General features: G+C 38.8%; 1 protein-coding gene across 1 annotated transcript in view; it reads right to left on the reverse strand.

The window, feature by feature from the left end:
- Window positions 1-13,222, reverse strand: part of LOC149104186 (uncharacterized) — a 34,101-nt gene extending 20,879 nt beyond the window's left edge. The window contains exons 1-5 of the mRNA XM_089270761.1: window positions 12,200-13,222; window positions 11,985-12,102; window positions 10,620-10,711; window positions 10,100-10,228; window positions 9,542-9,602 (exon numbers count right to left, since the gene is read on the reverse strand). Of these exons, the coding sequence (XP_089126887.1) occupies window positions 9,542-9,602; window positions 10,100-10,204 (166 nt within the window). The 5' untranslated portion in view covers window positions 10,205-10,228; window positions 10,620-10,711; window positions 11,985-12,102; window positions 12,200-13,222. The remainder of the gene's footprint in view (window positions 1-9,541; window positions 9,603-10,099; window positions 10,229-10,619; window positions 10,712-11,984; window positions 12,103-12,199) is intronic.
- Window positions 13,223-21,041: the final 7,819 nt, after the last annotated feature.

Consider the following 21,041-nt stretch of genomic DNA (forward strand, 5'->3'; position numbering starts at 1 on the left):
CCGAATGAGCCTAGCAGATATCTTGTCAAGGCCAGCTGCCTTTGACTTATTCAGATGATTCAGAAGTGAGAGAACTTTATTTACATTGGTCGGACGGAGCTGAAACCGTTTATCTGTGCCAGTGAAGTATTTCTGATAGCCATCACTATTTGAAGGATCAATATTGCTGGCAAGTTTAGGGCCGATAGTGGCAAAGTGATTATTACATTGGTTCAACCAGATAGCCCAGGGTAAGCATAGAAACGTGGTGGGATTTTTTTCTTGAAACACTGTTTTAAGCCTGTCAAAAAATCACAAATTCCCACGGTCCAATGTTTATAGAGTGACTGGTCCATACGGAAACAGCTAGTTTTCTTTTCCTCCAACCTTAATGTTTCCTTTGTTTTTGTCCTGGGGATCATAAAGATTCTCAGAAAAACAAATCTCCTTCTCTCTGGACCAGTAATTAAGTTTAAAATGCTCACCTGCTCTTGGGCAATAATGTGGTAAGCATAGCAACGTGGTGGGATTTTTTTCTTGAAACATTGTCAAAAAATCTTACATTCCAACGGTCCCGCGTCTGGTCAAAAACACGCGAAACTTTAGTGACTCATACCCTATCATAAACTTCGCTTTTTTCAATCTGGAACATGACTTTTCTGTCACAGTTTAAGTCCAAACACCGAGGAAACCAAATGCAAGAAGACATTTTCACGTTGCTTTTGATAATCTGGTCACAGGTTCCTGCCTATTGTTTTCCTTTCTAGCAGGTTGGTGTTGTGATTATCATGATTTTGAGAGCGTCATTACTCAGAGCTGATGAAAAGCCCGAAAATAAGTTTTGTATCACGTTTTACACTTACATTTCTTCTTTTGAAATGTCAGAATTTTAGGTGTTTTGGTGTTTTACTGGGTAGCAAATTTGTCGAGTGAAAAAGTGTGCATAATTAAGAATTTTGAGGAAGTGAATTTTAGTGATTTTAAGCGGCTCGTCGTGAGCTTGAAAATTAACCCACAGAAGTATAGCTGGCGTCAAAAGACTTGTAAACCCCTCATCAATGCATTCCTAGGCTTAAACTGGAGTGTTATTGTGATGCAGATTGAAGAAAGCGAAGTTTATGATAGGGTATGAGTCACTAAAATTTTGCGTCTTTTTGACCAGACGTGGGACCGTCGGAATTTGTGATTTTTTGGCGGGTATAAAAACTATTTCAAGAAAAATAAACCCATTACATTTCTATGCTTACCATAGGCTCTCTCTATCTCTGGGCGAAACGTGAAAACTTTTGATTTTTCATCATGTGCCACATATTTTTGATATGGCTCGGTCTTAGTGGGCATTCCCTCTTAATAGATAATGATGATAGTGAAAACTCGAGATGAGACAGACCAGATGATATTTGAAATGTAAACTGCCTTTCCTTCTAGTCAAATCCATTCTAAAAGGTTCAAACAGACCTAGGAACATAGGTAAATAATGGTGCATATATTTTGTAAATGATTATGTTATTGCTCATATAGTGTTCAGGTCCCCTGTGCTTTGGGCGAGCGAGAAGATTTTCATGAACGCAAATCAAATGGGAGCTTTATAGCTGGATACAGGCCAAAATTTAAGCTTGTTCTTTTGTCTTTAAGCCGTGATGCGTTGAATAAAATCCCAACTTGCGGTGTTGCGGGGATCTCAAACCCTTCAATGTGCGATGTTTGTATTTTTTTTCCCACGGTGGTCAGTGAAATAAATGTATTTGCCGTGCTCTGGTTTCTAGTATTACCTTTCTCAGACCTAAATTTAGCGGTGTCTCCTACTAAAGTGGACAAGCTCAAGGCTGAAGTTCAACGTTAAGAGTGCCTACCATATTGTTCCAGTCCACCCAGAAGACCGCTTTCTCCTGGGGATGCAGTGGCGGGGATATTTTTTCATAGACTTAGTAATTAAATTCGGCCTATGGTCTTCACCCTACATTTTTACAGCACTCGCAGATTTACTAGAGTGAGCTTTAAGACATAACTACAATATGGAATTTGTTTAACATTATTTGGATGACTTCCATATGCTGGGTCCCCCTAATTCTTCACTGAGTGAATGCCATGTTACAGCTTGCGTCAAGCTGTTTGCTGACTAGCGTGTACCTTACACCCAGACAAACTTGAAGGTCCTTATACGGTCCTGAAAGTCCTTGGCATTGAATTAGACTCTGTCTTGCTTCAGGCCCGGATACCAAAAGAAAAGTTCGATCATATATCAATTCTATTGACTGAGTGGTCGCTTAAAAGGCACTGCAAGTGCAAAGAATTGGGAGTCACTTATTGGTAACCTGCATCACGCCTGTAGGGTGGTGACTCAGGGGTGTACTTTCCTGTGCTAGATGATCAAGTTGTTTTCTGCTTCCAGAAAAGAAAACCATCCTATTCAGCTCAACAAGGAATTTCATTTGAATCCCAGCTGGTGGCTGGACCTCTTTCGCTCCTGGAATAGTTCCAGCCTCCTCCCTTCTCCTCAGTGGGCTCCACTGCCAGATTTTCAGGTGTCGTCGGACCTGGCTGGTACTCTCGGCTACGAGGCCATCTTCAAGTGTGCCTAGTTTTCAGGTGCGTGCACCCCTACATGAATGCCCAGATTGATGGCTTACAAAGAGCTGTTTGTCGTGGTGATCGTGGCTTCACTTTGGGGTTCCCAGTAGTCCTTCAGAATTCTACTCTGACATTAGGGTGAAAACGCAAACATTGCACACCAAAGGGTTTGAGATCACCGTAACACAACAAGTTGGGATTTTATTCAACGCATCACCGCTTAAAAAACAAAAGAACTAGCGTAAGTCTTGGCCTGAAGGCAGCTGTAAAGCTCCCATTTCATTTAGGTTCATGAAAATCTTCTCACTCGCCCAAAGCACAGGGGACCCGAACTCTGTATCAACAATAACATAATCATTTACAAAATATATGCATTGTTATTTACCTGCGTTCCTAGGTCTGTTTGAGCTGTTTAGAATAGATTTGACTGAAAGCAAAGGCGGTTTACATTTCAAATATCATCTTGTCTGCTGCTTTGTAAATGCAACAATCCAATTTCGTCTTGAGTTCTCACTATCCTCATTAACTAATAACTCTTGGGGGAAGAGATTCCCAGTTTTCATAAAATCCTCAAGACATGGACAGGACCGGTGACTATATAAGATTATGCAATAATATTGCATAATCTCAGAATGAAGTTCATGAGCACTTTCCATTGAACCAAAACTCCCAAAATTTTTGAAAAGGGGGCAAATGGTACAGAAATTTCCTCGGAAAAGTTCTAGAAAATCCGGAAAGCGAACAATTCGACCGAAAATTCTGGAAATTCAAGGATGAAAATCAAATGGAACAGAAATTTCTAGGAAAAAAGCTTTCAAAATTTGGGTATACCTCAGGAGGTTGTCCCTATTTTTTGGAAATAATGTCAATCTTCATTTATTTTTGTTTTTATTGAGCGGTAGTTCTTTTTGTCAGGATCACAGCGAGTTGGACTTCCCACACAAAGATGAGGGCGACGCATATTTGCAAATGGACTTTACTTTAGAATCTTGCCACTTGGTTATCGATAAATACTAGCTACAGCTAAAATCATCAAGAAAGCGTTTAATTCCAATAAAACAGAGCTATGTCCCCATGGTGTACTTGTTTGTTTTGAATAGGTTAGCTACGAAATGTACAGAGATTTATAACGTGTGGAAAGCCATTTTAACACTTATCAAACCCTTTGTTTTGTGACATTTTTGTTGCTGTTGTGGTTTGTATAAGGTCCCTGCCATTGTGATGTATAAAACGTCAGCTGTCGACATGCAACATATAAGTGTTCTGCTTGTTTCTATATTTGCGACTTAAACTTCAAAGTTACTGAAAAATTCCAAATGAACTAAAGTGTGTCTTATCAGTTTCCGCTCTGGTGCAGTCAGCTGCAAAATTCTGTTCCATTTGACCCAGGAAATATCCAGAAATTCACACCAGAGTGGAAAACGCCCTGTACCCTGTACCCTAGTGAGGTATTTGTTCAAATTCTAGGACCCTTTTTCCTGGAATTTTAGGAATTTTGGTTGAATGGTTTTCAATGTTTCCGAAATTCAACAATTTCCGGATTTTCTGGAACTTTTGCCTGGAAATTTCTGTACCATTTGTCTCTGTTTCGGAAATTTAGGAACTTTGGTTGCATGGAAAGCACCCCAGAGTTTCTCAAGTGAATAGTTTTTTCACGTCAGCACTACACTTACTCTAATTGGTTAAAATCCATCGGATGACGAGGCAAGAAGCAATCTGCTATAGGGCTGATAATGCATTAGCAGCCCGCTGTCGGTCATTTGTGGCCCACTGAGCATGTGTTTCCAAGAGGCCGAGTTTCTATTTGGCTGCATATATTGATAATAATAATCATGTGGTTTTTCTCGAATTTCAGCTTTTTGAAAAACTCACTTGTGCAAATTAAATCCAAACTAAACTCAAAATCATCTGATTATCTATACAAACAGTATAATTTACATTTCAAGGCTGTTGCTTTTGACCTGATTAGAAACTCCAGTGTCGCTAAATCCGGAATCCAAGGTTAACTAATTGACTCTACATCGATTTGACTGAGTGCTTACACACTGGTGATTTAAGCCCCTTAAAAAGCTAAGTACGTCTAAGTACGTACACTAGCTTTGCTTTGTTTTTCACCAAACTTTTCTCGTACCCTTGAATTCCTGTCTTGATCATTTCAGTTTTAAAAATTCAACAAAATGTCACATTCACATGATCTATGAAGTTTTAAAATCTCATATCACAAATAACATCATTTGAGCAGGCATGACCAACATAATAAATAGTTTTTGATTTATAAGAGTTAAAAGATATTTCAGGTGTCCTCCCAGAACTTAGTATCCCTACAAATTGCATCATTTTGAAGTGTTTGTTTTTGCTTTTAAAACAATAATTTGATCTCTTGAATAAGCGATAACATCACTTTTTGTGATGACACAAAATGTGTTTTTCCTACTTACAAAGGCATGAAAAGCTTTGATTCATATATATATTTTTTAACTATTCCCGTTCTGCTCATCCAAGGCAATCAATCTGCAACAATAGTGGGGTTGGCTAATTCGAAAACAGAACTTAAATTTCAAGATTTTTTTAGGAGGGGGGCTCACTAGTTTTGGCCTGCAAATTCTTTGAAACTTTAAAAATGGTCATATCTCCTTTAATATTCAAGATATCAACATACGGTTTTCAGTTTTCGACTACTCTTGTTTCTAGCTTTAAACAACAGTAAAAAATAGGTCTGCAATGCGAACTTGTGTGGGATTTCAGTCAAATAAAAGTTGATGCACTATGGATAAATCAGAGAAATTGTATCTTTGCAGTGAATATTTATACATTTTGACAGGTTGTAGTGATGAATGTCTGGTAAAGATATCGTAGAGTCCTGGTTGTAAGACCCCAAGCTGCAGACGAAAAAACGGTTACAGGAGAAACATGTTTGGACTTCAATTTCCGGGAAATTTGCTCTCTTATGGTGCGGCTACACGGGGCTCTTTTCAACTGTGGTAAAAGACCCTTTTGCGACGGTGAAACTGCATTTGGTGAGTATAACCAATACTTCGGGAGGTGAATTTCCCCGTGGTTAATACCCATAGATACATCAAAAAGATCACATGCAGTGCTCTTGACATTTAATGTGGTAAGTTGCAATGGTGTTTTGATGTCCAAGGTATGAGGGCAAATCACGATTTTCCGTTTGACATTTAAAATATGTAACCGAAAAAGAAAAATGGTTTTCCCCCATGTAAATTAGCTTTTGGGCTTAAACATGACCAGTAAATGTGAAAATGTTTAGCATGAAGTTTGAAGGCAAATCCAGATATTTTAGTCCTATTAAGAGGCCCTGCGCCTAAGAAACGACCGATGATTTCCGGCTAAACAATAAAATCGGCCGATTTTTATCTCCCAAGTAGAGGTTACCGAATACTATTTAAAAATGAATTTCTTTTCTTTCAGTTTCGCTTTAAACCAAAAATATCGAGCCGCAAACTTTTTCTGTCTGATAGCAGCAAAATCAGGCCAAAAATAAGCCCCCGCAAAAGACTGTTCAGAAATTACTATCGCAATGCAAAATAATGAGAAAACTACACAGTGTTGAAGAAAAAGGCCTTTTAATGCAATATCATTCGATAAACATCAAAAAACTGCCGAAGCAATTAAAAAATAAAGTTTCAAATGTTGCATACTAAATTGGATGAAGCGTTAGTGATGAATTAGACATTGGAGGGATACAAATCACGTTTCTGGAAAAACATTTTTTGGCCAAAGTATATTGACCTTGTACAAAGCGTTCAAAGTTACCGTGTTTACCGTTATCCTGCTACTTCAGCGAAACACTTCTCTTTTGCCAATACGGCCGTGGATAGCGTGTTAAACGCCACTTTAAACCTTGCTAGGCATTCAAAGACCATCCTGAGTAGAAGGACGTAGAATTGAAAGATACAGGAAGATGAAAAATCCGCAGAAAAAGAAAATAACTCAAAATTACCATCTGCTAACAAAAGTTGAATCTGGAAAATGTCGTCGCGTGACAGCGGCTATTGATGTCATTTGTACAAATAGCGGCGGAATCCAAACAAATGCACAAAAAGGGAAACAATTTTTCCCAGCCAGAAAACGTTGAGTGGAACAATTTTATGTTACTTTTCACAAATGATGGTCACTCAAAAAGAAAAACTTCCCTAACCGCCAGACCATTTTGGCCGCAGCGTGATCTGAGTTATGGGGTCATGACTGGATCCCTACCTGCTGACCGCCCGACTTACACAGCGGTCAAAAGTCTGCGCATGTGCGAGCAATGGAGCGACTAAAAGGCGGTCAAAATATTTTCATGACATTGTTCTTTTCGTGGGTCATCGGCATCCTATAAATGACATTTTCCTCATTATTTATATATTTGCTTATGTTTTAGCCTGTACAACAAGAGCTAACAGAAATAAGAGTTAAAAATTGTGCTACCTTCTGCTTGTTGCAGTTCTTTTTTTCCGTGGTATGTATTTTCCGTGCTCCTTGAATTTTTTGTCCGCCTACACTTTGCATTTAGTGCACCAGTTTTTTCCAGGTTTGTAGTTTAGAAAAGATTTTCCCACTTGGTCAAAGACCTGGTACAGGCGGTTTGGGATCGGTATTTTGGCCAGCTATGCCCCCATGACGATGGACATGAACATCGTTTGTCGTTTCGATTCATCTCGTTCCTGTGCTTCAGACAAATCCTGGATCCAGATGGAATCCCCACAGTCCTTGCCAAAATTTTTCCAGCTCGTCTGAGCAAGGCTGAATCACTGCAATTGTCTTTTTCTTCTTCCATTTTTCCTTCTTTTACACACCGTTTGTCATCCGTTTCCGGCATCATGCATCGTATGATTAATAAAAACAAATGACAATATACTACGCCGTCGGTTCGTAGCATGACACAGGTTTTCAAGACTTATAAACTTTTTTGGTAAAGCTCAAAACAAAATGGTAAATCAGCAGAATACCGGTAACTCAATAAACTTTGTGTCTGAAAAGTCTTAAGTTTTCCTTTTACCCACTTTCTTTTCCTTTCACAGCTTTCTATGAACTTTTCAATTTTTTTTCATAAATTTTGCGTGACACTGGTTGTTTCCCATGTTTTCCTTTAGATTTTTGTGCGGGAAATTGGAGCGTGGCTGCCAAAAAATGTACCCATTTGCGCATGCCCGGCGTTTGACCGCTGTGTTCTTGCGACTTGACATGACAAATGACATCAATGGCCGCTGTCACACGGTAACTTTGAACGCTTTGTACAAGGTCAATATACTCCAGAAACGTGATGTGCATCCCTCTAATGTCTAATTCATCACTGTGATTGCTTTCAACAGCATTGGACTTTTGAGAAATAATTATTTTAAAATCAGCTCCAACGCTCCGTCCAATTTAGTATGCAACATTCGAAACTTTATTTTTTAATCGCTTTGGCAGTTTTTTGATGTTTATCGAATGACATTGCATTAAAAGGCCTTTTTCTTCAACACTGTGTAGTTTTCTCATTTTGCGTTGCGATAGTAATTTCTGAACAGTCTTTTGCGGGGGCTTATTTTCAGCCTGATTTTGCTGCTATCAGACGGAAAAAGTTTGCAGCTCGATATTTTGGTTTAAAGCGAAACTGAAACAAAAGAAATTCATTTTTAAATAGTATTCGGTAACCTCTACTTGGGAGATAAAAATTGGCCGATTTTATTGTTTAGCCGGAAATCATCGGTCGTTTCTTAGGCGCAGGGCCTCTTAAACGTGCGAGTATATGGAAACTGCACCGTCATGCAACGTATCAACAAATCATGGTTTATTGAGGGAACCTCAACTTGCTAACCATAAATACACAGGAAAATACTGGACTTTGTCATTGTGTTATATCTGTACGTAAAACTTCGGTTGCTGATATAAAAATGCTGGTTTTAGCAATAGACAGGGATTGAAAGCAATGAAATCATTCAAGTGTAAATTTTTCACCGACAGTTGCAAACTGTGCGGCGCGAGATTGTTTACTAGAATTTTATTTTCCGCAGAAATTGTTGGGATTTTCAGCTGATCGAAGCAATTTCAATGTGACATAATTTAAACATGTAACTGCAGACAGTTCTGTCCGAGAACTGGAACATTTTGCATGATTGTTCCTTATTCATCCAAGAATTTCGTGGACGGCATGCAAACAGAAAGCGAATGTTTACCCACCTCATAATATATGGTGCGTCAAAAATAAATTCAGCAGCGAGTGTCTCAAACACTAAGACCTAAGACTCCCTCCAAATCTCAAAAAAAGTCAAAATTCACCAAAAGACAACAGCCAATAAAAGTAATCACACTAATGGTCGCCGCACAAAAACACTGAACCCCAGGGTCCTCCTTCTTGCTAGTGGAACCCAGTCTACATGCCAAGTAGAAACCACATGACAAACACTTTGCTCTCATACACAAATAAAGGTATAAATGTTGCTGGCACTAACAAAGTGTGGGAAATCCCACACAAAAATGTTGGAATTTACAAGTTTACAGTTTAGAGTATCATATGACTTCATCATTGGTGACGTCATCATCTGATATATGCAATAATTTTATTGTGAAAAAAATTGGACTTCTGTCCTTTATTTACTTTTCAAGTCTGGTGACGGTATGTTAAGTTTATTTGAAATTATGCTAATTTAAGCGTTTCATGGGACTTAAATCCCCACACAAAATTCATATTAACAGAGCGGTTCAAAACAACAAAGTAGTTTCTTCCCTGTATATATTTGTTACTATTCGTTTGCGTCCCAACAGCTGGTTTACCTCCAGTCAGTTGGGATTCTTAACAATATTTATGTTATAATAATTTGAATTATTTATTTCAGTTATTTGCTAGGACTCTTTAGCCTTTGTGCTATAAACACAGCCGAGGGTAAATGAAGGTTATTTTATTTACTTATTTATTTACTCCACACTCTGTATTCCATGATCTATTCTACAGACTGCAACAGCAGGTGCTTAAATTTGAGCTGTTAATTGAGAGCATTGTTACCTTCCTTCAATTGTTTGGAGTCCTGAATAAATCTTTTCAGGTCTTTATTCTCCTGAATCACCTATACAAAAATAGTAGGATTGATTGTTTACATATTCCCTTCTTGAACATTCTATCACAGGTCTATCAAAACCTAACTATTGACTGAGTTTTAGGCTGGCGTCAATCATGATTATGACAATAACCAACCAACCTTGAAAAAAGAACGAATTCTACCAATTACAGCCCACAGATGTGACCTTTTGAATTTCTGTTTCCTGACAGGTCTGCTAAGATGATCGACTGAGACCAGGCATAAAACCATCGAGTTCGCCTGTAACTGAAAGGCGCAGTAGTTAACAATGCTAGGTGAAAGATAGTGGAATTCAGAGCTACCTCATTTACGTTATTCACCCTGTGCCTTAAGATAGAGAAGATATTAGCACCGTCGCCTCTATGTTAATCTTTTACAAAATCTGACAGTCACCATTTACCTAGTTGATAGTCTTTTTAAGCCAAGCAGCAATATAATGTTTTGCATTTAAAACATAAAAGAAGAAATGTAACTCGCAAACTTACAGCGAATAACTGGTTGTCCTTGACTTCCAGCTGTTTTTGTAGTCGTTTGACGACAAGCTCTAACTCCTCTTTTTGTACTCTCTTTATTGCCACGTCTTTTTCCATTTTCTCTGCATGACGTTGGATTTGCTAAAGATAAAATGAATCACAGCACGGAGGTTAACGTCAGTTTATATGGCAAACATTCTCCCACTATTGACTTCATCAACACTTGATACTTATTAAATATAATTAATTCATCACAAAAATAACCCACTTAAATGTACCCCTTTACTGATTCCTTACGCCTGGTGCAAACTGCACTAGTCAATACAACGTTTTAACTCATAACACCAACGGCCACACAAATTTGTTGGAACAAAAGAAAGTGCCTACATAAGAATAGAGTTAAACCCCCACAGGATTGGTTTGGTACACTAACAAGGCCACTGTTTCGTCATGGTTTTGGGACACCAATATGGCTGCTGTGACGACATGTTAAAATGCTATACAGAGAAGCAAATGTTTAGGTCTATCATACCTCCCTTTCAATTTCCTGTCTCTCTCGTTGGTCGTGTTCCAATGTGTATTTTTTTTTTGAACGGTGTCAGTATGCCCACTCTTTCTTTTAATCTGCAAGATAGAATGAATGAAAAAGCATCAATATTGCATTGCCACATACAGATCCGCTTCCAATGAAAACAAAAGTTTAATAAATACACGCTGGAAGAACAGCATTTTTCTGGGTATTATTTTTCAAAGTTTCGGTTTTGTTTTGCTGCATGACTATCCTTCTAGCTAAACCGTTATTTAAGAGCAATAATATTATTATACAGTTAACAATAAAGATTAGCGAAAAAACTGAGCAACAACGTTTCGGTGTCATCCTGGCACCATTTTCAAGTTAAAAAATATTTGTGCGAAAAGTAAACTAATTTATACCAATGGTAGAGGTGCGAAATTGAATAAATTAAGATTAAGATAGCTGTTCAATATTCATGTTCATTCCAATGAGGTGTCAAACACTGGTAATGAGTTCAGTGTCTGTTCAAAGCCTAAACAAATACTTTTGCGCGAATGGAGTCTGACTGTGTGTTAAGGCTCGGTTTCTTCTTGCGAATCCACAACATTTCGTGGATCAAGCAATCGAACTTTCCCTGACATTTCTTTAGGATCTTAAAGTTGTTAGTCAGGTCACCAACTGTATCAACTCGGTGTTCATTTTGAAGGTGTTTTCCGATGGCGGTAAATCGGTGTTCCTCAATGCGCTTGTAAAGATGACGGCTAGTGTAACCGACGTATTCTGCATCACACAGATCACATATATAGTTATAAACAACACACTGTTGATTGATCAAACACCTTTGATCAATCAACAGTGCGTTGCTTATAACTATATATGTGATCTGTGTGATGCAGAATACGTCGGTTACACTAGCCGTCATCTTTACAAGCGCATTGAGGAACTAAATCTAATGTATCAAATTTTTTCAAGGGATTAAGGAAGGCCCCAGTTCATAATTTATGTTATTTTCAGATTGTCTTTGTAGGGGTCATCAGCATACAACTTCATATTATTTTGAGAGGCCTATACAGTGAACGCGAGTTAAACCAAAATATTAAAATGAAGTACATTTCACCCTCAACTTACGACGAATTACGGTAAATTAACCACAAATCAAGATCATTTCATGATATTAGATAAAACATTATTGATTGTTTGCCTTGGTGGAATGTCCTTCAATAGGAGCTCGGACGTTTGGAGAACTCTTTTCTATGTGGAAATAATTTGCGAGTTTTCAGTTCTGGTGGGCTACAACGTGCAAATAAGGCTATTCCACAAAAGCTGTTTGCAAATATGCAAAGTACGTCTAACACGAACTTTAGTATTTACTATTAAACTCACACGTCCAAACGAAACAGGGTAGCCATTTAATATACAATTCTCTGAAGTGAAGTTTCCATAGTCTTTAATGGAGGTTGCCAATAAAGAATGCAGCATAGAGATACGAATGTTGTTGTTTCTGCAAGTACAAATTTAGAGGCTGTAAACACGAAGTAAAATTGAAATTGAAATTGAAGGCAAGGAAGTCGAAATAAATCGAAAAAGCGATTACTTACGAGCAATCTGATGGTTCCTAGCACAAACACTTACTAGGGATGCCGATATACGTAGTAATTACGCACAAAGGGAAGAAAAATGAAGAAAAAACTGAGCGACTAAGCAACAAGGCTTCCGAAAGAGATGCACCGCTGACCTTTCGTATCAGCCAGGCATTCCCTTATGTTAGAGTCGCGAAATGTCCTTTAAAACAGAACCATAATCGAATTTGAATGCATACAGATATTCCTGTCATTTTTCGCTTCTAGGTAAACTAGAAGTAATCAAAGATTATGAGAGTGCGTTCGACGCCATCACTTAATTAAATATATATAAATGATTTCACTGGCTGACTTTTAACCTCTGTCTATTGCTAAAATCAACGTTTTTCATCGACAACCGAGGTTTTTATACAGACAGATTTATCATAGTGTCAAAGTCCACCATTTGTTGACACGTTACGTGACAGCGCAAGTTTCCGTAGACTCACAAGTTTAATAGAACGAAAATATTTACATTTCTAGCCTTCAAATCTCGTGCTAAATATTCTCACATTAACTGGTAATGTTTGAACGTAAAAGCTAATTTGTAAAAGTAAATTTTACATACATTATTCTAAACTGGAAGCACAAATGTAAGCAAACATTTGCAATCGTGCGCTCTTTTATCGTCAGCGTAAACAAACTCCGTGCGACTAATAAGCGTATCATGTTCCCCTAATGAATAAGGTAGACAGTACAATTTGCCGTTCCTTGGTTCAGGCTCCCTCTTATGGATCTTGCCTTCAGAGTACTTTTCCACCGATTCCAAACAATATTCAACCGGATAAGGACTGAGCTATCTACGTGTCTGTCGCGAAATAATCAACTAATGCAATCAAAATATAGCTTTTCCCACGGTTAACATCCGGAAAGCCAAGGCGCTTCAAAGTCGTGTTCGTTTTAAAACAAATAAATTAAACAAGGACAATTTCATCAGATTTCGATAAATGCCACCGTCGAGGCGTTTAAATTCACCTAAATCCAACGCTGAGAGCACAATTGAATACTTACAGCTTCCAAATTACAGTGTACATGTAAATGTCCACAAAAACCCGCACTTGAACGAAAGACCCGCACTCGAAAGAAATGTACAGCACATGGTTTGGCGATGATGTCATTCGTTTCGCCCCTGCTGCGGGGCGGCCAAATCGGTGTCGCAACTTGGGACGAAGGTCCACCGTCCCATGAAACTCGACTCAAGTCTGCATTAGGACTGCGTTCTACGAACGCAATAAGTAGCTTACTTGTGGAATGTATGCCAAATCAGCAGCAATTATTTTTTACTTCATAGGCACTTTAAACCCCCAAAAGATACCACTTTTAACGGAATAGGTTCGATTATAGCCACTGTTCAAGAAAGGATCCCGCGCGCACTTATAGCCCCGACTCTCGCAGTCGAGAGATCAGTGGAAATCAGGCCTAAAAACAGAAATTAAATGGGGGCATTTCATTTATTATTATTTCACCAGTGCACCCTAAAGGATACTTTGACAGCTAAAAATGGTCAGATTTCGCCCTCAACACCCTAAATGAGACCAGGATCCTTTATTTGTCCCCGAGACGACGAACATGCCCAACCTTTTCAGATAGGAGTCCGTGTAAGGCCGTTTTACAATCGCTTGCAGCATGTCAAGTTAGATTTTTCCGAGAGGTAGAAGTTATAACGATTTTGTCATTGTAAGGAAAATACTTATGGTTCTTTCTTTGCGATTAGGGTGGCGTACGCTAAAACATAGCTGTAAGCGTTTTAGAATAACAAGCTCACTGCTTTGATAGTGATGTTAATCTGCGTAGAACAAGCGCTTTGAAAACGAAACATTGTAGTTTGTTATCTCTTGAGGTGTTACGTTAAGTTAATACATTTTGCTTTGGTGATTTTTTCGAAACTCGCTTGCATAGTAATAAGAAGGTTACTTGTGCAACGTATCCCTTGTTACTCATGATTTATCTTCCCAAAGAGAGGCGTACGCTAAAACATAGCTGAGAGCGTTTTAGAATAAGAAGCTTACTTGTAGAATGAGTGCTTTTATAGTCATGTTAATCTGCGTAGAACAAGCGCTTTGAGAACAAAACATTGCAGTTTGTTATCTCTTGTGGTGTTACGTTAAGCGTATACGTTTTGCTTTGGTGACCTTTCCCGAAACTCGCTTGGATAGTAATAAGGAGGTTACTTGTGCAGGGTATCCTTCGATATTAATGATAGTGTGCATAGAACAAACGCTTTGAGGACGAAATTTGCACATTATTACCTCGTTTAGTATTTACATGAATCTCATATCATTTTGCTGTCGTGGCTTTCCCGAAACTCGCTTAGGAGTGTTAGAACAAGGTTAATAAGCCGTGTGTGACGTGCAGTGGAAAGGAATATTCTCCTCCCGCTTTATGTTCCCATAGACACGTACGCTTAAACATCGCTGAGTGCGTTTTAGATCGTTTCGAATATGTAGCACGCTTTTAGAACATAGAATAGAATTTCAGTGAACAAGGAACGCTTATGTCATGTTATGTTTTGCTGGTGTTATGTCAATTCACATGATTGCGCTCAGTTTCCCATAACCCGCTTCACGATACTCGGTGAAAAAAGCGAGAGAAACAGAGTTTGTTATGTTTTTTGTGTTACATGGATGCGGTAAGGACATATTTTTATCCCGCTTTATCGTCCCAGAGAGAGCAGAAACACGCTTGTCATCTTTGGCGATCTTTTTGTTTTATGTTAATCGCGAGAAATCGCTAATTTTGTAAAATCTGCGTGCCGGCACTAGTAAGTGGAATTAGCATTACAAACAAGTGTAAAAAGTCGCAAATTTCGCAATGAGTTGACGAAAAATCGTGAAGTTAGCGAAAAATCGCAAATTTTGTAAATTTTGTAAAATCCGCAAGCGGTGCTTTAAATTTCGCAACAATGTACCGAAAAATCGTTGAGACAGCGAATTTTTGTAAATCTTGTAGAGTTTAACGAAAATCGCAAAATTTGTTAAATTTGAAACTCAAACGAAAAATCGTAAAATTTGTAAAATTTGTAACTGCGTTCAATCCTGGACGTAAGTGCTTCCTATAAGGGACGAAGAGTCAGTGGAGCAGCTATTAAGACTACTAGACGAGTTCAAGTCGATATCTGGGCTAGAAATCAACTAAAACTCTTGCGCTTCTTTCATGCTTAGCAACCTCCCGCGTGCATCCATAGCTTGATGATTTTACAACTGTCTAATTTCTCGCGCGTTGATTGGCTCATATTTATCATCAATACGAGTACACACGGATAAAATTTTAATTTATGAAAGCTTTCAAGTTCAACTTTCAGCTGTCAAACTGTCAACTTTTAACCAATGAGATTTTATGGACCTTCATAAGTAGCCAATCAAAAAGCGAGAAAACTTATTGACAATGTTGGCGACATTTTGAATAAAATTCACTTATCTTTGTTTAAAGCAAGTTTACGACGTCTTTTCCCCTAATTTATTCCCGGCATTTGACCATTTTGGGGTCTTGTTATTGTAAAAAGCAATTTGACGTCAGTTTTTAAGCTTCTGTCCTCTTATTGATGATAAATTTCGTCATAACATTGTCAAAGTTTACTGCGGAACCACTCGCCTGCGGCTCGTGGTTAGAACAATCAAACATACATTTCATGAAGTGGCCAGCACAAAGCTATTGTACTTTCTTCGAGGGATAAATTACTTCCTCGAAACTTGAAATGATTGTGAATAAATTGGAACCTCCATTAACTGCCACCTCTCTACAACAGCCAAGGTTTCGTCTCCGCGCATGGTCCATACATTTACTCTTATTTTAACCTCTCTACAAAGGCCACCCCTCTGGTCTCTGTTCTTCTATTTTGATTTTGTACGTATCTATATGCCGCAGAAAGCATTTTTAAAGATAAAAAAGTTGAACCCACGAAAAGAATTCTCCCCTACCTCCCCATAACGACCACTTCTCTACAAAAGCCACCAGTCTCTGTCCCTACGCTGGCTGTTGTGGAGAAGTTCGACTGTAAAGGCGAAGGTTTCGCAAATTTTTTCGATGGGAAAATTCTTAGCTAGTTATTTCTTGCTGGAAAGCTCAAGCAAACCGCAAGGAGAATGCCACCAAACAAAAGGTTTAATGAGTAGAACAATGGCCGTGCACGTGCGTTAAATATCTTTGTTCATTCTTTTGCCGTCCCCTGCAAAACAACGACGTGAAATGAATAAGTTCTGGATATTTTGGAGAACGACGGCGGCTAATTTTTCGTATTTTTACTTTGAGTTGAACGCTGACGTAACGTATTTAGTTTGAGCAAGTTCCGAGACCAATATAGGCGCACTGTACATATCTAGACAAATGCGAAATTGCAAGGTAAAATATAAATTCATTTTTTTTTAACTAGGCGTTGTACTCGGGGTCGCTGTTATAATTGTTTAGGCTTTCTAGTAGCTCTGACGGAGTTTCATTGCTCATTCTCCACGATTAAATAACTGGTGAACACAAATTAGAAGCAACTACACAAAGAATTAACAACCACTTCAAAATATCCACGCCGAACAATCTGTTTGCTTCTGCAAAAAGCTTAATACATAAACAAATAGAAAGGACTCACCATGTGCATCACGAGTTCTATTGCTGGCGTTCCTCGTTCTTCACTATTAAACTGTTCAACACAAAGAAGAATCAGTTCCATAAAGAGTGTGTACGTCTACGCCAAGATATCTGTATGCCTGTTCGAAACAAGGTTATAGGGTCTTACAGGATTAGAAAAGAAATACTAACCTAACACCTGTCCCCAGGCAGCTGTCGTGCACACCGTTCCTGAAGCCCACGTGCAATGCACAGGGCAGTGTTGCTCCCAGGAAATATATATAGACGCGTAATCGAGGCTGCCCCTGTATGTGACGTCATCATTTATTACCACTCCTTTGAAGTTTTAGGGTGCTTTCCATTCGACCAAAAATCCCGAAATTTTCGAAGCGGGGACAAATGGAACGGAAATTTTCAGGAAAAAATATTCGCAAATTTGGGTATAGCTCACGAGGTTGTCCTCTTTTTCGGAAATTATGCATATTCGCAATTTTCTATTCAGCGCTAGTTCTTTTGGCCGCGATCACGGCGAGTTGGACATCCCATGCAAGGATCACGGCGATGCGCATTCGAAAATAGAAACACTTGAAAATCTTTCCACTTATATGTCGATAAATACTAGCTACAGCTAAATACGTGAAGAAAGCGTTTTATAGAAATAATGACCCCGTGGTGTACTTGTTTGTTTTGCATAGGTTGGCTAGGAAATTTACAAAGATTTATAAACCCTTTCTTTTGCGACGTTTTCGCTGCCGCTGTGGTTTGTATAAGGTCTCTGCTGCGGTGTATAAAAAGTTACGATGTCGACTTATCAGCATCAGTGTTCTGTTTGCTTCTATATTTGCGATTTGAACCTCGAAGTCATTGGAAAATTCCAAGCGAACAAAACTGTGCGACTTGTCGTCTTCCACACTGGAAAAGTTTGTACCATTCGCCCATGGAAATTACCGGAAATTCACACCGGAATTTTTGATCAAATGGAACGCGCCCTTAGTTTCATACAATGTAAGACCCTCTTAACGACGGGAATCCTGAACCATCGAGTTTGGATTCGAGTTCTAGTTGGAATTACTTACATACCGAATTGAACGACACGAAGTCCTGTCACCAATTGCCATAAATTGCTAAAGTCACGGTGTTTTTTCTGCCAATCTTGCTTAATTCGCCGTAAGATTGGCAGAAAAAACATTGCGACTTTAGGCAATTTAAGGCGATTTTAGGCGATATGATTTAGTAGGCGATTTTAGGCGACCTAAGGCGATTTAAGGCGACTTGAGGAGACTTTATTTCGCTCAAGTGATATAAAATTTAAACTTAGCAAGTCTCTCCATATATTTTGCAATAAACCAATATTGTACTAATACTGGTACAGAATTAAGTCACCACAGTCTCAAATATCCAGGGCCGGGTTGTTCAAAGCCTGATTAAACTAACCCAGGATTAGAGAGAATTTTGAGATCAGTTTTGTAACTTTTTGGTCCAGGTTTTTGTCTATGTTGTTTGTCTTTTAGTTTCGAGTTTGATTCATCTTAAAGTACACAACCATATGCAGTGAAAGCTATTTCTATACAAAAAAAATAGCTTTCAAATTTCACCAGCTACTTGTCTGGCTCCAGAAAACTTTGATGACCCGGTTTATACAGTGATTTGAATCTTTTCAGAAGGTTTTTACCACAGTTGATCAGACCACCAGGACATATATCTTCCAAGCTTTCACTAGTTTCCACCTGGCACATTACAACTGCCCAGAACGACATTTTCACAACGAAATAACAGAAATTGATATATCGATACTATTTTCCAGCCACACTGGTCTTCCCTATTTTGACTCGTCCAGTAACCCTTGCACTGCTAACTGGTTTCCATGCTTCAAAGAGACGAGACTCGATCCCCTTCAGCCTGTGCGACGAAAATTCGAGTTCTCCTGCTAAGTGTTCCCCAATGTAGATTTATTTCAAATCATCCAATAATAAATTACTGTATTCAACGTTCGGAGAGTATTCGTTGGGCGATTCGTTTTCTTTCTTCTTTTTTGTAAACGCCGGTCCGAGTAATCATACCCGTGTGAGCTCGCGTGCACTTTAGTTCCCAGGTGGTTACGGGGCCAAACGAAGTCACGTGTTCCAAACATTCGCCTGACAGCCATGTTTACTGAAAGTTGATCAAAGAGAATTTTCTGTACCTTAGCTTTGGATATTAACAGTAGCGCAGTCCACCTAAAGTGTATAAGATGATGTATATACCTAGCTTCATGCTACTGAAACTCGCTTCCTGCTACTTAAACCGGGATAAGCTCCGGCCTGATGAGCCACTTGGCTCGTAGGCAGACCAATGCATTGGGAACGAGTTTTTAAAAGTTAAAAAATAAAAGTGCACCTATTGAGGTTAACTCTGCTGCACCCCATCCCTGTTCCGTAACCAGTACCCGTTAATATACATCTGGGTTAGGAGAGGCACTATGAGAGTACGAACACAATGCAATGATCCCCAATAGGGGTCCATTGCACCAACCATTGTGCCATCGTGCCTCCTCTTCCTTCTCCTAGGGTTGGAGTGGAGTTAACCCTTACAGGACAGTTTTAAGCCTAATAACCTTCTACAGAGGCAATTTGAGTGTGGCGAAACCTATTAACATTGCGTAGCCGATAGCAACTTCCCAGTCCATAAATATGGAAAATAACTCGGCAAGGGTCGAAAATTCGATTTCGCTCATATTTTGAAGGTAGAGCGGCTAGGGCATGACAAAAACTCCTGGGTAGTTGTTTTGGCAAAATATCCTTTTATTTCAAAGAAATATGCAAATTACAAATACCATTAAAATTTGACACCATTTTAGTAAACAAGTTTGAGAGCCTCGCATGCACACCACATCATTCTTCCGTCTTTAAAACACTCAAATATTTTTGTGCAATGTTTTAATATGTACTGGGTTGATTTTAGGGAATATTGCGGGTTTTTTGGGTGCAAAATAATTAAATTTCGAAGACATGTATTTCATTCACTTAAAAGTACTTGGTAAAAATAATTGATTTTCACCATGTGCGAAACCTTCAAATGGATTAAGCTTCCGGTGATTGAATCGCAAAAGGAAATTCTACAGATTCCTGTGAAAATTTCTTTCGGCAAATGCTTGTTAGCGACGCGAGAGCCTTTCAAAGTACGTTAAAAATGCAAGTATTTGACCATCCGTCGTCAAATTTCAATTTACGGGTTAGACATATATTTAAGCATGCGCCACATGACTTGACCTATATTAAGTTGAAATAGACACTGGGCTGATAATTTCGAAATGTTCTACCCTTATTTGCTGTAAAAGGCAGGTCCAAACGCCAATTTGACGTGTTTCTTAGGGGGTAGGGATAGGACAATTTCTATCCTAATACGTAAGGCTCCGTAAGACTTGAAACCACAGGGAGCACACAATCTTGTTGAGTAGGAAGAGATTAAATAAAGAAATGAAAAAAATGAATAGTTTACCATTGCCACTGTTGTCATCTTTTACTGGACCACCACTACCTATATGCCCTGCGTAATACTGTAAAGCTAAACTCCTACCTATATGTGGTTTACATATAATAAAGTGGGCTACCCTCGGGGAAATAGGATGTGGCCGCCTAATAGAGTTTGGCCGCTCAATAGAGGTTGGTGTACATTACAGCACACCTTATTTTTTCACTATCGGGTTATAACTTTCTTAGTGAACATGGAGTCAATTCAAGAAAATCATGATAGACGTGTTTTTGAATTATCACTCGTCACCTTCAATTTCAGACTCTTGTCTGTCATCGCCCTTTCCAAAACAAAGTTTTTAAATTTTGGGTGGCCGCTGAATAGGGGTAAAGAATATAGAGAAACCCTCATCGGAACGACCAAATGGTGGCCGCGGCCGCTTAATTTAGGGGCATAACTGGTCAATAGGGGTTTTATTTACAGTTTTTAACTGACAATAATTTTGGACTGTATTGACAAAGGAGGCGAGTGAGCCACTCTAGACATTTTGAACGCAATCCAAATATTCGCCCGGTCTCTGAATTTCACAACTCTATCAGCCAAAACGAATTCGTAAGATTTTTTTTACAACTTGACCGAACTTGTTTTCGAATAATTTTACGACAGTCGGAGAATTTTAGGGTCTTTTGCAAAGTTTTTTTTTGTCCATATCGCTTTTCGCATCGTGATCGTACCGTTACCTAATCCCAAACGCGCGTCATCCAACGCGCGCTCGCACTCCCGTCCCTCTCCCGCACATGCTTTTTTTAATTTT

The sequence above is a fragment of the Orbicella faveolata genome, unplaced genomic scaffold (genome assembly GCF_042242905.1).
Source record: "Orbicella faveolata isolate gen_17 unplaced genomic scaffold, um_ofav_v1 contig_34, whole genome shotgun sequence".
NCBI classification, from domain to species: Eukaryota; Metazoa; Cnidaria; class Anthozoa; order Scleractinia; family Merulinidae; genus Orbicella; species Orbicella faveolata.